The 17,370-nt window shown below is 44.2% G+C and overlaps 1 protein-coding gene across 1 annotated transcript in view; it reads right to left on the bottom strand.

Annotated features, from left to right (window-relative positions):
• Window positions 1-9,181: 9,181 nt before the first annotated feature.
• The window catches only part of RFLNA (refilin A), a 101,485-nt gene continuing 93,296 nt past the window's right edge, over window positions 9,182-17,370 (bottom strand). Inside the window, exon 4 of the mRNA XM_085636408.1 lies at window positions 9,182-13,728. Within this exon, the coding sequence (XP_085492534.1) occupies window positions 13,395-13,728 (334 nt within the window). The 3' untranslated portion in view covers window positions 9,182-13,394. The remainder of the gene's footprint in view (window positions 13,729-17,370) is intronic.

Consider the following 17,370-nt stretch of genomic DNA (forward strand, 5'->3'; position numbering starts at 1 on the left):
CTGGCCGTACTCAGCTTCTTTCATGACCTTTCTGCAGAGCCGTGCCGGTCCCATGCTTCAGCAGGTGCTGGGACCTGGCCGTACTCAGCTTTTTTCATGACCTTTCTACAGCGCCGTGCCGGTCCCATGCTTCAGCAGGTGCTTGGACCTGGCCGTACTCAGCTTCTTTCATGACCTTTCTACAGAGCCGTGCCGGTCCCATGCTTCAGCAGGTGCTTGGACCTGGCCGTACTCAGCTTCTTTCATGACCTTTCTACAGAGCCGTGCCGGTCCCATGCTTCAGCAGGTGCTTGGACATGGCCGCACTCAGCTTCCTTCATGAACTGTCTACAGCACTGTGCCCATCCCATGCTGCAGCAGGTGCTTGGACATGGTCGTACTCAGCTTCTTTCATGACCTTTCTACAGAGCCGTGCCAGTCCCATGCTCCAGCAGGTGCTTGGACATGGCCGCACTCAGCTTCCATCACGATCTCTCTACAGCGCCGTGCCCGTTCCATGCTCCGGCGGTGCTTGAACATGGCTACATTAAGCTTCCTTCATGACCTTTCTACAGCTCCGTGCCCATCACATGTTCCTGCAATGCTCAGACATGGTTGCCTTCAGCTTCCTTCGTGGTCCTTCTACAGTGCCATGCCCGTCCCATGGTCCGGCAGTGCTTGAACATGGCTGCATTCAGCTTCCTTCATGATGTTTGACGCACAGTACCCGTCCCATGCTCCTGCAGTGCCTGGACTTGCTATACTCAGCTTCACTCATGACCTTTCTACAGCGCCTTAGCTCTTTCCCACCTTCCATTTGAAGCTGGGGATTAGTTCAGACACTACGATCGGATCCTTAATACCGCAATGAGGTTTCTTCTCATGTCGAGGAGCAGCCGTATCCTGCTCTATCCTGTCTGATCATTGCCCCCAAGGCCCGCGTGTATTCGCCTCCTAAAGAGTCCATTTAGTCTTGAACAAAGCTGGGGCCATTTAATATCTGGAGCACCCAACCCCTTCCCTGTTGTAGCTGTCAACCACAGGCCCTTGAACCTTTCCTCTCATCAGCCCATCACTACCCCTGGTGAGGTATGAGTGGTCAACACTTCATGCTCCTGTTTTTTTGCCTCTGCTTCCTCCTACAGATTCATAAACACAGATGTTGGCTACGCTTCTGGTCAGCGCGTCTTGCCTAATGTACATCTTTAATGTTTTAGGGTCCCACCGGCCCAGGTTCTCCATCTTGACATTATCCATGCTGCACCCCGCTGCCATACCTGCTGCTCCTGTCCTGAACGGGTGGGTGCCAAAGCGCGCCAGTGGCACCTCGATGCCGAGCAGCATGGTTAAAAGAAGTACAAAATATATATAAAGGAGCCGTCCGCGTCTATTTGTACGCACATGGACCTTGACTGCTCTTCTCTTGTTGAGTATGTTACAAATACATACAATAATGCTTCACTGGCATAACTTATGGGCACTGCTTTAAATTATCAGGCACCGCCAAGCATATTTCGAGTTTCCTCACCACCACGGTTTTCATGGCAGTGAGCCTGCCATGAAAACTGTGGCTATGAAGAAACGAAGGGGACCCTACAGGGCACCCTGCTGCCTCAGGGCCATGCAGGCAGGGGGGCACATGGTGTGCCCCTGTCTACATGCACCCCCTTTCCTGCACGGCATGGACGGCACAGATAATGCAGGCAGGAACGGGCTTCCATTGCAGTGCCTTTTTAATAGGCACTGCTGTTGGTAATGCCAAAGGACCACCCGCCGCACAACGAGGTAACACATAATCCGGCTGGCGGCCGGTGATGAGGTGTGGTGGTGTGGGGACAGGGCTGTGGCATGGTTGCCCGCTCCCATACCGCCAAACTCATAATCAGGCCTTAAGTCGTTTTATATAAGGACCAGGTCCCAGCTGCGGTCCATGCAAGTAACAGCGGAGGGGCGGTGGGGCTGGGCAAGGGGTTTTTCGAGGGACGATGTGGATGGAAAATTAGTTATTTATTTAATTTTCCCTTGGCATCGTTCCTCGAATTCCCCCCTTATCCGGCCCCACCACCCCACCGCTGTTACCTGCACGGACCGCGGCTGCCAGGTCCCATCTTTGACAAATGTGCTTGGCTCTGCTTTCAATGTTTGTTGGTGCTGTTCCCTTTCAGTCTTTAGCCTATGATTATTGACCCTGTGCCTTGTAATCAGTTACCTGTGTTTGTAGGTCTGTGATTGCATATACTGCTAGCATGCGGTTTCCATCTCATAAAAGGTGGCGTGTCGCTTTGCTCTGTGCCTGTGATTCTGAGTGGGCTGCACCTCTGTTCAGCTTCTGTTGCCAACTGCTTCAACTAGTGTGGGTGTGGTTATTGATTGTGGGAAGTGTGCATCTGGCATTCTAGTCTGGCATTCTAGCATGCCAAGAATTCCAGCTACCAGAATATTTATTGTCTCATTTTGCGTTGCTCAGATTTTGGGTGTTGGAAATGTGTCCAATTTGTGTGGTGTTGGGTGTAGCTGGCTGCCAGACTTAGCTACTATAGACGAGTATTTGACAAATCCATTGAATAGTCTTACAAAGCCTTTCATAGGGTGGTGGCTCAGACTTTGCGGTGTTGCTTTTATGCCATAAAGTACACCTAGATTTGTTTCTTTGATACACTTCTTTTGTTGGGCTACTTTTATTTCCACCTGGGTGCACTTGGTTGTATTTCTCTTTTTAACTTATAGTGGCTTAACTTGTTTTTTTCTTTTGGGTTTCGTGGAAAATCATAATGTTGTTTTTGTCTGGGTTTTCAGGTTCTATTGGCTGCAGAATGTCTACAATGCATTGAGGTTCTGTTTGTTTTTCTGCTGGCGATACGAGTAACAGGTTATGTGCCTGCAGCAGGCGGTGAATGTGTGCATGTTCGAATAATCCCATGTTGTTGACTGGATAGGGTGACTCGTAGGTCAGTCGCCTACATGTTGAACAAACTGTGCTTCCCTGTTCCTATTTGAGCCAGTCTGCCTTTGTGGTCATTATGCCCACACTCCATTCTGTGTAAGTGTACAATCACTTGATCATAACCTCTACATTTCCTTTTATGCCATTCTCAAGCGGTTTTAGGATTATTTTGTGCCATATGGATAAAACGGCTAACAAGAATTAATTTTATTCAAGAGAAAACTTGGGGGCATATTATCAAGCCAGGCGATAAAATTATCGCCGCTTTAGCGGCAGAAAACTGGCGCTGAAACGGCGATAATGGGCTTGATAATATGCTCTATTGAATTTCAATTGAAGCCCATGTTAAATGTGAAGGACATCTAACATGGGCTTCAATTGAAATTCCATAGAGCATATTGTCAAGCCCATTATCGCCGTTTTAGCGGCAGTTTTCTGACGCTAAAGCGGCGATAATTTTATCGCCTGGTTTGATAATATGCCCCCTGGTTTGGTTAATGTTTCTCAAATCGGAAAGCAGTCTTCAGTATTTTTCCTATAATCTACCTTTTTCTGCCTTTTAATCATTTTCAGTGTGTTTATATGTGTCACGTTCTACACAATCTGTTAATTCTATATACACAAGAAATATACATTCACACTACACTGACTATGAAAGACATTTTTTATCTGTATAATTATTTTCAACTTTTTTTATTGCATTGCTTAAAGCAATTATTTTTTTTGTGCGGTTACTTTCCATTTTTGGTTAGTAATCTAAAGAATTTCGGGGCATATTAGCAAGGGCCAGATTGCTGCTTTATCGGCATTTTTTGCCGATAAAGCGGCGATTTTTTTACCGCCCAATTACCAAGCTGTCGCTAACAGCAGTTAGCGACAGCTTCCAGGCGATAGCGACCGGTTTGGGGCCCGCTTTGCATGTCAGCGATATTTATCGCTAATGACATGCAAAGTGGGCGTACCCAAACTGGTAGCGACTGAAAGCAGTCGCTAACACAGCTATCGCCTATTAGCAATACCCGTGGCGCGATAAGAAAATGTGCGCTAACCGCGATTAGCGCCAGGATTTTACACCTGGTAAAAACCTGACTTAGCCATAATAGTCAATGGGAGGTGGATTCTACGGCTAAGTCCCCACCTGCCTATTAGCGAGATTTTCCTTAGAGATAGGATTTTTATCGCTGGAAATCGCACGTTGTAGATGGGATTCGCCGCTATCGCTGGATTCTTATCACCATGGAGATAAACGTTGGTAATACTGTGTTATCTCCGCGATAGAATCCAGCGATAGGAGGCGATAAGAAAAATCGCACTAAGCGTGTTTTGCGATAATTATCGCAAGTTGTTGCTAATATCCCCCTTCCTTTTGTATGCAAAACCTTTTGATCAGCATATACTATATCTTTTCTATACATTCATATAAGTCGAGTTACCGGTGTCTGAATAGTCTATCTTTTATGTTTTAAGGAGCAGTGCTAGTGAGTGCTGTGTGCTGCCTTTTAGTGACGTTAGAGTGCTATGGTTGGCCCAGAAGGCTACATTTCGTGGATGCAAATAGTGCATGTCTTGGGCAGTAAGATTGGGGGGGGGGGGTGAACTTCAGATTTCCCCAACAATTACTCTGGCATATCCTGTGAAAATACATTATAAGAGAAGATGGGCATTAGGGGGGCTTAAGGGGCAGTGCGTATTGTTAGAAGTACTTAAAAATCTAAATATTTTTTAAACTAACCAAATGTTTTTCAGACCTTCAAAACTGTGAGAGTTCTAGTGTGGGAGTGTGTTTTATGTCCGTGTGTAAGTGGAAATTCCAGGTGAAGCCAGACACAGACCACACCATACCCGACTGAAAGCATTTGTACCCAATTATTTACTATAGAATAAATTTTTTATGGGGGCATAACACCCCAAACAACCCCCTTGAAGCCACGCCTCTAGGTGCAAAGTTTGAGTTCACTCAGTGAAGAGCAGGTTTGAGGTCAGATGTAGGCTCTGTCCTGTGAGTTAGGGCATTCTGCAGCCTGGTGCCCTGGACAGCCAGTGCCCGCTCTCTGCTTTCACTAGTTTGAAGACTCTGTGGGGCATATTTACAAACAAGCATTGGCATAGCCAATAGGTCTCGCCTTTGGGACCTTATAAGTGTTTAGCCATGCAACAGGTGATGTTGTTGCATCAAGGATATTGTGCTAGATCACTAAACACTTATAAGGTCCCAAAGGCGAGACCTATTGGTTATGCCAATGCTTGTTTTTATTATAAACACGGTGCTACAGTTATCCAAATACAAAAATATGCACAAAAATCTGTATTGGATACTGCATCAGCTTTCCTGTATTTTTTAATAAAATACAGAATACAGTCAAATTGCAATAATAGACACGTCCCACCTCTATATGTTTGCAACATGTCATCTGAGGAAACTTACCTTGCACAAAACATGGTAATGTATTTTTGATACTTGAAGGTAACAGTATGTGGTACTTCCTATAAAGTAGCACTTGTGGGCTCTAAGTTATACACACATGGCATTTAAATGTCACATAAGCACACAGAAAACATGTTGAAATAAAGCTAGATGCAAAACTGGGCAGCTACTTTGATGCCACTGTCAGCAGATGGCCTGAGCTTTTGAAATACAATTTTGGGTGCCTCGGAGGAAGACCATTTTAAGTAACTTCTATTAAGTGTTTTAGCCCAGCATCTCTGTAACTCCAATAAGACTTTTGGAAAAAATGAGGGGCGCAAGAGAGCATTAGCGACCAAGCATTCCCAGCCAGGCTGTAACTTTCCCATTAGCCACTTTCCTTAGGAACAGCATAGACCATAGCTCTACCCAGAAGAAAGTAGCAAACGCAAAAATGTGAATAGCAAGTAACACCTCATGTCATGTGGAATGTACAAATGCACCCCAGAGAGGCTGTCTAAGTACTCCCCCATTAAAGCTGCATTTCTCTGTAAGCACTTACCCTATAGCACAGTCTGCCCGTCCAGCTGGTCCCAGAGTATATGCACGATGCCCGAACAGCTGCCATGGTCTTGGTTCAAGTACTGCTTCTGCTGTCACTGACAAGTGTGGCATCTAACCTCAAACCCCTTGTCATTGAAACAGACAACTGCAGCCTGACTCAAATGCAGTTACATCTGCCATGTTAGAAATGGGAAAGCAACGAAATGGGACGTTTTAAATAAACTAAAGTAAACAAATAGAAAACAAGCAGCATTAGTCAGTGACAGCAGAGCCTGTACCATGCTCATGCGATCAGCTGGCAACGATACACGCACTAGAAATTGTATTTCTAGTGAATATATTGTTGCCAGTTGATCACATAGACGTAGCACAGGCTCTGCTTTCACTGACTAATGCTGCTTGTATAACCAGCACACCCTCCTACGTCACGCCAAACCAAGATGGCGTCATCCTGTCCAGATGAGCCGTCGTAAAAGTGGACAAGGCTGTAACCCAAAAGCCTGATTTTCAGTCACGCGCCAGCGTTTAACATAAACGATGATGCGTGCCAATTGAAAACAAGGGCGGGGCTTGAAGTGCCTTTCGAAACTGTATTGATTCCAAAAGGCCCTCGCAGAGCGAGCAGCGCATGCACGCTGCAACGCCAGGCAAGACCTAAAAAGTGGCAGAGTGTGTTGTTAAGCCAAGAAAGCTAATGACACACTCCATCACTTTAGAAACACAGGACTGCACCATATTTACAAGAATATGGTTCAACCCTGCGTTTCTCCCCGTGCTAGAGTAAAATGTAGCTGCCTAGCGCCAACGCAGGCACCCTTGCACCATAGTGCAAGTGTGCCTGCGTTGAAGGGAGCGATTGTTTATGTGCAGGGAGGTGTCCCTTCCTGCACATAAACAATCTTTAAATGGCGTTTTGTAACTTCTCTGTGTGCTGCTTAATGCAGCACCCATTAAATGATTGTTTATGTGGCGGAAGGCGCACCTTCCTATACATAAACAATCATTGGCGTTTTGCTGTTTGCATGTGTGCTGCACAATGCAGCACACATGGAAACAGCAAAGATTAGGAGAAATTAAACATTTCTCCTCATTGCACCTGTTTAAGACCAGGTTATCCCTGGTCTTAATTTTGGCACTGCCCCATATTTACACTGTCCTTGTAAATATGGGCAGCGTCAAAATCAATGGGTGTTGCGGTGGAACGCCCACAGCAACACCCATTGCCCTCCCCTTTCACGCTAAGTGTAGCGTGAAAGGGGCCCTTATTTACAAAGCAATGTTAAGCCACGTTAAGTGGCTTAACACTGCCTTGTAAATAAGGCGAAGCCTCTATCGCCACCACAACGTCCTGAAGGGGTTTGTAAATATGCCCCTATGAGTGGTCAGGTGTGAAGTTATTGAGTGTTAGATCCGTTTTTTCCATGGGTGAGCTCACCATCAACTTAATATAATGCTAGACTTGCTGGTGTATGTCTCTTCTAGGGTTTAGGGCTGCTGTACTGCAGGTTTAGTGCTGCTTCACAACATGTCCCCTTATGAGCATTAATAAAGATAATCTGTGCTGCAGCTCACCTCTCCAGGCACCATTTTACCAGGCGTTGAGTTCGTTGACCCCTCACAGGCACTTCAGCACACTCAATGTCCGCCGTGAGCGGTCCTGTTCGAGGGTCATCACACCAGGGTGGCTTGAAGCATCCAGCCTTACCCGCTAGAGCCGCGTGAGTTGGCTCCTGCGTTCTCTATGTATCCTGGACCTCTGCCGAGTGGGCTTCAAGTGCAGTCAAAGTACACAAAGAAACTTGAAAGTTTGATGCTTGCATTCACTGGCGGCCAGTGGAGAGTTTCAGGACAGGGTGTCTGTGGTCTCGGGCACTATCTGGCAGCCTCACGTGGAAGCCTTCGCCCCATTCCCATTAGGTTTTGGAGAGCAACATGCAGGTGAAATTGCAACTTGGCTCTTGGTCGCTTAGCCTGCTGTCCTAGTGGTGAAGTGAAAGACACGCTGAAAGGAGGGAAAAAAGCGACTGACACCGTTGATCACCATATTGACTTCAATTAACAATCAAGTCATATTCATCTGAAAATAGTAAAAATGTAAATCCATGCTTCATCTAGTCTGTGTTCCTGTCTTGGCAGCTGACAGATTTGTAAGATCCACTGTTCTCAGTCCTGCCCAACCCTTCTAATCCTTGGCTTAAGTTTCTTCTTTTTTTGTGGAGTTTTATATAGTGTGAACTAGACCCGAAGGTATCAGAACGCCTTACATGAGCACCAGTTACGTTACAGACAGACACATTCATTTTTGTTAGGCACGGGGAGATCAAGTGATTTGCCCAGAAATCACAGAATGTTGAGTGTCCCTGCCGAGACTCGAACCCGGTTTCCCTGCTTCAAGGTCAACAGCCCTAGCCGTTTGGCCTCATTCTCTCCCTTAAACTTTGTTTTGAGTGCTTGGCAGATCATTACAGGCTTTTTTCACATCACATCTCATTATGTTTAAAGGTGGCAGATGGGTTGTATTAGCGTTTTAAAGAAATTTGTTTGGTTGGTGGAGGTGTGGAAATCTTTTAACTTATGCCTTGTTTATTGGTTTTCTTGAGCATCGTAGAGGGGTTTGATATTTCAGACATACTGCAAGCTCCCTCAGTAGTTATTTTTCTGATTTTGCAGGTCTTAGCTCATTATATGTCACTGAGCACCTTAAGGTATGATTTTGAGATCTGCATCATGCTGCCCTGTGTATATTTTAGAATAGACGCGTTATAATATTATTCACTAATATTTTCTGCTAAGTGAGGGGAAGCATTGCTCATAAAGTAGTGCTGTATTAAGGTTCAAGAGTTCTCAGGAATCCACTACAATTGAATGAATTTGGTTAATCTAAGAGCTACATTCCTCCAGGCAATATCCTGTTTATCTTAGAAATTGCTCTTGGGTACAGACAGTATCAGACGTTCAAGCGTGGGTACGGGTAGATGGGTGGCGAGGCCTTTGCATACATGAGCCCAAAACTCCAAAATGGCATCCCACTGAATGTGAGGCGGCTCTCTTCAAATTATGCCCCAAACCATTCTCTCTTGTTCTTTTGATACACTACTTTGGAACGAAACCATTGGCGGAGAGTTTCATAATATCCCAAAATGCAATATCTTTGTGGCGAGAGGTAGTACACCAAGATTCAGAAAAGTATGCAACAAGATGCTGGAAATTTGGTTAACTTGTCAGTAGGCATATGCATAAATTTGAGTTTGATAACACTGCAAGAAAGAAAAAAACACAAAAGCCTGAAATATCTTTAAAATAAGATAGAATGTCATTTTTATTAAATTATTTTTATTAGTTGTGCCAGAAGATATCATTAAGAAAGGTATATACAAAAATAAGAGCATATCGCTAAGTACCTGACCTCCACATATACAATATTAAAAGTGCTGCATGAGCACGTTAACAACTATAATTAGAAAAATAAAAATATGATACATCCGCAAGCAAGAGTCGGTTGCATTTTCAATCTGACCATTCACATATTTTTAAAGCCCTGTGCAAAGCACACTTAAGATATTAGGATATTTTACATACTATTATATTGGCCAAGAAAGGCATTGATACAACACAATAGAAAAGGCTAAGCAGACACACATGCATTTTAGTAAATTGCCTAATATATTCTAGTACAATAACAATGCAACGTCACATTTCTTTAATGGCATTGCCAGACAGAAGGCCAACCAGGTGTAATCATATCAAATGCATTCCATCAACATTCTAATTGATGTTTGCACAATAAGATGATTGGAAACATTTCCAGCCACTACACATAGCTCTCACTCATCCACCCCTACATACAAATGGACAATGTATTCTTAGTCCCATAGAAAATAAATAGTCTTTAAACATAAACACAAACACCTGGTCCCCACCACTGGGGTTTTCAGAATGTACCTAAGAAGGCCAACGTTTGGTCCAGCCACAGCTGTAATTGGTAATGGTGATAACTGACTCCTTCGGAGTTCATTGGCAGCAGGCAAACTGTTTAGCATGCTCATTTTTAAGAAGGATTTAATGATTAAAGATTAAATGTCATCTTTTCTCATTCTGATATGTCATTATTGGTATGAACCTCTTTTCCACTTCCCACTAATGTTCCAATCACCAGTGTCATTCTGCACCACTTTCCACCCTTAATCTCTTTCCTCAATACCTGCGCTCAGTCTTCATTTCCAATTTAATTTCTTCAGTTCTATTTTAATTATTTTAAATCTTTTTTCTCAACCTCTTGTTTTAAGAGTTGGTTTTATATTTTTTCTTTTCTATATTTCTTTTCAGTCCTTCCCTTATTTCCTATAATCTCTTCAACCTCAGTTCCTTACCTTCTTTTATTTCACACTCATTTATTTCATTCTTTCTGTTTTTCTTTCTCAGATCACCTTTTTCTAATACTTCCTTCTTTACTTCCCTCTAACGTTTGTTCCCCGATTTCTTTGTTGTTTTGATTTTACCTTCTCCTTTCCCTCCTCTCCTACGTCTTTGTTTCCTAATCACCTTTCTTTCTTTAAACTCTTTCCTTTACCAATCCATCCCTTCTTTTCTTAGTCTCTCTGATTTCCTCATTCATTCAATTTCTTACTCTCCATATCCTGCCATGGTCTTACTTTTCTACCTTACATTTTCTGCCATGGTTTTCTATTTCTTCTCTTTTGTTTTTATTCACTTTTTTCCATCTCTTCCTTTTTGATTCACCTTTTTTAGATCACCTTCACACCCCTTTCTCGGGGTCCCTGTTCTCTCTACTCTCCTCTTCATCCCTTCATGCATTTCTTGTCTTTTCCGTGGTCGCTACGAAACTAAGGGGCAGATTTAAAAGCCCCTTGCGCCACTTTTGCGTCACTTTTCCCATGTTAAAAATGACGCAAAATTGGTGCAAGGGGCTTGTAAATCTGCCCCAAAGGAATGCTGACCTACTTCCACCATGACTAACAACATCCAGTTTCCCTCTTTTTGTCCTGCACTTATTCCTTGTTTCTTCTTTATCACCCGTGGGCGAAACGTAGCCAGTGTCTCGCGAAGGAATAACGGAAGCAGCAGGGGAGGTGACAGGGCCCATCTATTAAATGATGTCCCAGTGCATCCCAATGCAACCAAGTATTTCATCAAACAAACAGAGCATTATGGAATACATATTGCTGATGTTTGTTACTATTTCAGGATCAGAGAAAGAGAAAATTGATGTTTTCTCTTTATCGGATGGTCACATGCAGGCGATGTACAAAGCTAAGGTGGGAACAAAGTTGAAAGAGTCTCTCCAGTCTTGTAAGGCACAACATTGGGCACATATATATTCTTCTCTTTTTGTGGTATGCCCGTGTTATATAACTGCAGATAAAACGCTGGTCTCAAATGGAACATTTAATCCCTGCATGACCATCCTTTTCCAAAAGAGCCAGATTCATGCCAGATTTACAAAGGATAAATTTACACAATTTTGTTGTAAATTGAATCCTTCACATAATCGGTGGTTATCCTAAAAACGTGGCATGAAGCTGGAATGCATAATTTAAATCCTTGGGGACAGTCAACCATTAGACATTGACACATCTGTGCTCTTTAGTAATTTGCCTTTTACTTGAAAATTATCTTAATTTTTCATATTTGTGGATGCCAATCTGAAGAAAGTATGACCCATTACAGCTTCATTGCTTATGACACTTAGAATTGGCTATTGTAAGCATGTGTATAGACAAGTTGTGATACCTGCAATTTTTACTAATCAAATGTCTTGCATTTTGGGCCTCACCAGACTTTTTTTTTTTACAGGCACTTTTCATTATTGTATCATGTCTCACATTAAATATCTTTCATTGGGTCTTTGCACAATGACATTTGATGACATTATGGGCTTTTGTTTCCAATTATTTAACTTTGATAAACTTTTTATATTTGGAATATTCTGTGATGATACAAATTAGGGGCATATTTACAATATAGTGGCGAAGCGTGTTGTTAAGCCAAGAAACACAGGGCTGCACCATATTTACAAGAATATGGTACAGCCCTGCGTTTCCCCCTGGGCTGGTGCTAAAATTAGCAGCTTAGCGCCAAGGCAGGCACGCACCCTTGCACCATAGTGCAAGGGTGTCTGCGTTGAGGGGAAGATTGTTTATGTGCAGGAAGGTGTCCCTTACTGCACATAAACCATCTTTAAATGGCGTTGTGTCACTTCTATGTGTGCTACTTTATGCAGCACACATAGAAGTTACAAAATGGATTTTTTTTTAAAGTTTGTTTCTGTGAAAGAAGGGATACCTTTCTGCACATAAACAATCAATGGGCTTTTGCTGTCTCTATGTGTGCTGCAAAACTCAGCACACACGAAAACACCAAAAACGAGGAAAATGAAACATTTCTCCTTGTTTCACCAATTTAAGACCAGGTTTTCCCTGGTCTTATTTTGGAGCTGCCTCTTATTTATGCTGCCCTTCTAAATAGGGGGCAGCATCAAAATCAATGGGTGGTGCGGTGGAACACCCACAGCAAAACTCAATCCCCTCCCCTTTCACGCTAAGTGTAGCATGAAAATAGTGCCTTATTTACAAGGCGGTGTTAAGCCATGTTAAGTGGCTTAACGCTGCCTTGTAAATAAGGCGAAGCACATATGGCCACAGGAACGTCATTTAAATTGACGTTCCTGTGGCTATAGGGGCTTGTAAATATGCCTTGTAGTTTTCTCAAAGGAGATCTAATAACAATAATCCTAGCTCCCTTTGGTCACAATCCGGGGAGTCAATCGGAAGGGGTTTACCGAAATCTAAAATGCTCTTTACCTCCTGACAAAAAGTGTGCATGTTTGAAATAGACTGCTAGTAGCCCTGCACCAAGAAGTAAAATATGTGAGGGTTAGATCTTCCATGCGATGTGATGTTCAAATAATTGAAGGCCGTAAATCACATATCTTGAGTATTTCGGTTTGCACAGTGCCCCATCTTTTATCAGGCTGCAGTCCCATAAAAGCAGTTGCCTCTTGAACCAATGAAGGTGCAGCTCCGATTGCTAAGACCCCACCAGCCATCAAGTAACTCCACAGATTACTGCCATGGGAACATGTTTGTGTCCATCCGGCACTGAATGATTTAATGATCCAGTTGAGGTACATGATAAGTTTCCAAACAGCATAATGTGGCTGTGGACCACTGAAAAGGTACCAAGATGCCGTACAACGCAGGCTGATGGATCTCAGTAATTGGAACCAGTTTGAGTTAAAGGAAGCAACAGCCCTTTGTACATCTCCCTGGCTTGAAACAGACCAGAAGCACCAGCAAAGGCCGCAGAATGGAGTCCACCGGAAAAGGAATGAGAGTGCATGAGGTTGGCAGTTTCCAGCAAGTAGTGAAACTCTTCTGCTTTTCGAGTCGCATGAGCATCGAACCGCCTGAATGCCTTCTGGCCAAGTCTGGATCTTGCGTCCAACTCAACAAGGTCCAGCTTTTTGGTTCCCATCAGATGAAGTTAAAGGGTCTCCGTGTAGATCATGCACGGACTGGTTTCCTCGCAGTGCTGTAGCTGCACGCTGGAGGCGAACCATCGCTTACTACCCCCGAAGGTGTAGTTCAGGGTGGTCCTGTAAATGTTCTTGGTGTGCTTCGGGAAGATGATGGTTGTGCTCTGGAACCGTAAGGGCTTTTGCCGGGGCTCAAAGGACAGCTGTGACTTATAATTCCTCCACGTGCAGTTTGGGGTAGCGATGACCGTTTCGCTGTATGAGGTCACTGTAGGGACCTGAGCGTAGAAGATGTGGTCACTGTAGTGCCTTTCTGAGTCATATTTTACCTCTGAGTTACACCTGGGGAAAAAAAGAGAAGAACATGTGAGAAGTCTGAAGAGGTTGCTGTAACAGACAATAAACATGCCTACGGCTCATGTGATGCCTGTCGCCCAGTGATAGTGCAGAGGCAAATTATCTCTTCAGACTCCAGTAATATTTGTATTCACAGCATTCACTCCTTGAATAGCGCCCACCATAAACGTTGTTGCCTCTTGGCACTTGACTGCTAGTTGTTATTGGGACATAAAGCAATGGGATTCCTTTATTACATCTTAGAAGAAATTAAGGCTGTGGTGACCATGACTCAACCCACTGAGCTGCCCCACTGACCTTTTGCTATTATATTTTTAGTTCAGGGAATGAGCGCCAATATGGAACACTCACCATGTATAGATCACTTCCCGTGGCTCTGGGTGATGTAGGAACTCCATAATGCATCATCTCTGAGGCCATATTTGTTCATTTATCTATTTACAGTCTAATGTAGGACTTGGTGGCATCTGTTCAGGAGTAGATGGAAAATTGGGGCTACGGAATTTTTCTGAAGGTGAGAAGGGAGTTTCTTCCTAAGATTGAGAAAGTTCCAGTTGGTGGTATGACTTCAGATGCAGGAATGCTTCTGGGCCAGGGTTGTTCTGAATTTTAGACCTCAACTTACCGGGAATTCAGTTTTTTGCCTTCTCAGAGGTCAAACAGCAGCAGTGGTCTCTAATATGGTGGCAGTGCCTTATAAATAACAAGCATTTGCAATGCAATCGGTCTCGCCTTTGGGACCTTATATGTGTTTAGCTATGCAGCACATTAGCCTGGGTGCTGAAACATCTACTGTTCTTTAACATGGAGGGAAAGTGAGCACCAAACTCCGTGACACGCCAGGTATGGGAACACATGGAGAGTAATATTGTCTTTCAGCGGGAAATGGTATAGTCCAAAGCTCTGTTATTAATATAAAATCAGGCCTTCAGTGGTCATATCACTGTAAATACAGGATTTGAAAAAAATATTATTGTCTACGGGTGCTTGTGGAAGACAATTTCTATGGACTGGAATCTAGAGAATGCTAAAGTGATTCTAGTATTTTACTGACCTCTGCTGGTCGTTTTCTATCAAGAAAGTTAAATGGAGGAAGTTGCCAGAAAAAATAAAATCAAAAAAGAAAGTCCCTAACCAGAAAGCAATTCTGGTAGTTTACTGACCTCTACTGGTCGTTTTCTATCAAGACAGTTAAATAGAGGTAGTTGAAGAGAAAAAAAAGTCCCAAAGCGGAAGCAGACAAGTCCTAGGGCTGATCTCCAGAGCCTACAAAGTACATACACATATAAGTTTATACTAAAGTTTATACAAGATGTCTCGAATGCTCGACCTAAAAAAGGGACACAAGTGATCCCTTAAGTGATATTGCCGTGACATTTGGTGATCAGGAGTTTAATAGAAATCTATGTTTATCACCATGTTTCTACCCCATAGCCACTGAAAGGGAGCTCCCAGAGGCAAAGCAAGTTCACCCTAAGCGCCTGCTCTTGTGAACTGGAAGCCATATTACAGGGTATCACATGTTCTATTGGACTGTGGAAAGCCTACAAACCTGGCTGTCTAACAGAAGGGTGTGTGAAGGGTCCACAGCGAAAACAAAGGACTGCTCAGAAAACACTGTTCATTGTTTTTGTTAAGGGATATTTCCAACACTTAAAGTGCGCAGTTCGACATCAACACTTAAAGTATGCACTTCGACATAAAAAGCACAAAAAGGCATTTTTCATGCTGACATGTCTCTAGGGTAAAGATTCAGAGACCATGTGACCAGCTAAGGTGCTTTCAGCGCGGTATGTCCGTAGGCGAGTCAGGGACCATATCATAATGTTGTGTGTACAGCCCAAGCCACTGTGTGTGCAGACAGGGTCTGGGCGCCCATCAGGATACAGCCCTAGAGGCGTCGGCAAGCATTCAACTTTTTACTTTTTTTTTGTTGCGAAAAAGCTTATATAGAAACATACAAATTAAGGAATGGCACAGCAGCCCAGGCACAGAAATATACTCCTTTTCCGAAACCTGTGCACATGCAATCAGGCAGAATGGTGTCATTCGCAGTGCAACACAGTTAATAGATGAAGTTGGAAGACCCACTGGTCCAATGCTGTATGCTGGGGCGGGCAGAATCTGAATGACATTTAAATGGACCAATGGATGAAGAGGGCTGACTGAAAAACCCTTGCTTGCACATATGCAGGTATTTCTATTATAATTTTTTTGTAAAACACAAGGCTGGCAAACAGATAAAGATGCTTTAGGCAATAACTAAAAAAACAGTATTGTGGGCATGCTTCAAAAGTGCATTGAACACAAACAAGAGTAATAAAGTGGATTGTGTAAAAAGAAGGGGTAAAAAAGTAGGTTAGAACACTGAGCGATGCAGAGTGGCAAATGCATATTGCCTTATACATAAAGTTAGATAGGGGAAAATAACTAGCTTCTGCCCCCCCAAAAACCAGCAAAGTGGTCATCAATATATTTCATTGATATATTGACAAAGAACCCTTTGAAGGTGTAACTGCAGTTCCTATTGATTTGAAGAGTTTGGCTTTATTAATAGTGGAGGGGAAACAAGGGCACGGAAAGGCATTGCTTGGGCACCTCATCTCAGTAAAGATGTTTGCATGGGTGCCATGATGATGGCAATGGGTCAAGTCTCCCTCGCATCAGGACCACTGGGGTGGGATGACGAGGTTTAGGTAATGCGAGGCACACTTACGTGCCGATTCCAATGTCGCTCGGAAGGGCTCCGAACGCGATCCGGACGTAAAAAGTACAAGCCGTACGCGTGTTCCTACTCGTACAGCTGTACGAGCGAGCAAGTACGATGCGAGAAACGCAAAATCGCTGACCGAATCATTTCCGGATCCGAACCACTCCGTACGCCTCGTCCGTAAGCAAACCGTGCCGTGCAATGGAGGCAAATTCCGACCGAGCCAGTACAATCCACGCGTTGGATAGCCAGAACAAGCCGAAGTTTCCGGCTCGCAAAATGTCTGGGAAGCTGCATTTGGGGGGCGGCGTCGGACCCCCCTGTCACCCGCAGCCTTCCGACTAGGACACAGGGGGAGACCCAAGGGTCTGCCCAACAAAGGCATGTACGGTGCGGATGGCACTGATGCGTACCCACTGTAGGGGGTGCCCTTGTGCGAGACACACCCATTCAGTCAATGGGAGCCCATGTACGCATCGTACTACCGGCTCCCATTGACTTCTATGCGAGTCCGACCGAACTGAGTCCGGCAGCATGCGGCTGCCTCGTACTCGCTCGGTCAGACTGCAGGAGTCCAGCTCGGTCGGAAAACACTCCGGTTCCGGCTCGGTCGGAGAGCTTTCCAACCCAAATTGGAATCGGCCCCTAAGTGTCACACTTGAAGTGTGAATGGGTCGGGCTCTGGTGGCAGTGACGGCTCCTCTGCTATGGAGTTCCTCTGGAGACAAGGGTGAGAGCAGGAAGAAATAAGAAGTGGGGGTTAGGAAAAACGTGGCCCCATGTTAAAGGGGAGAAAAGGGGTATTCACATTTTCGGAACTAGAGCTCTCACACACCTAGTAAGCTAGGTGTCATGCTTCATCATTCGAGCCTGCCCCTCGTTAGGTCGGCGCTGCAATACCTGACGGGCACCCAGTA

The sequence above is a fragment of the Triturus cristatus genome, chromosome 11 (genome assembly GCF_964204655.1).
Source record: "Triturus cristatus chromosome 11, aTriCri1.1, whole genome shotgun sequence".
NCBI lineage: Eukaryota > Metazoa > Chordata > Amphibia > Caudata > Salamandridae > Triturus > Triturus cristatus.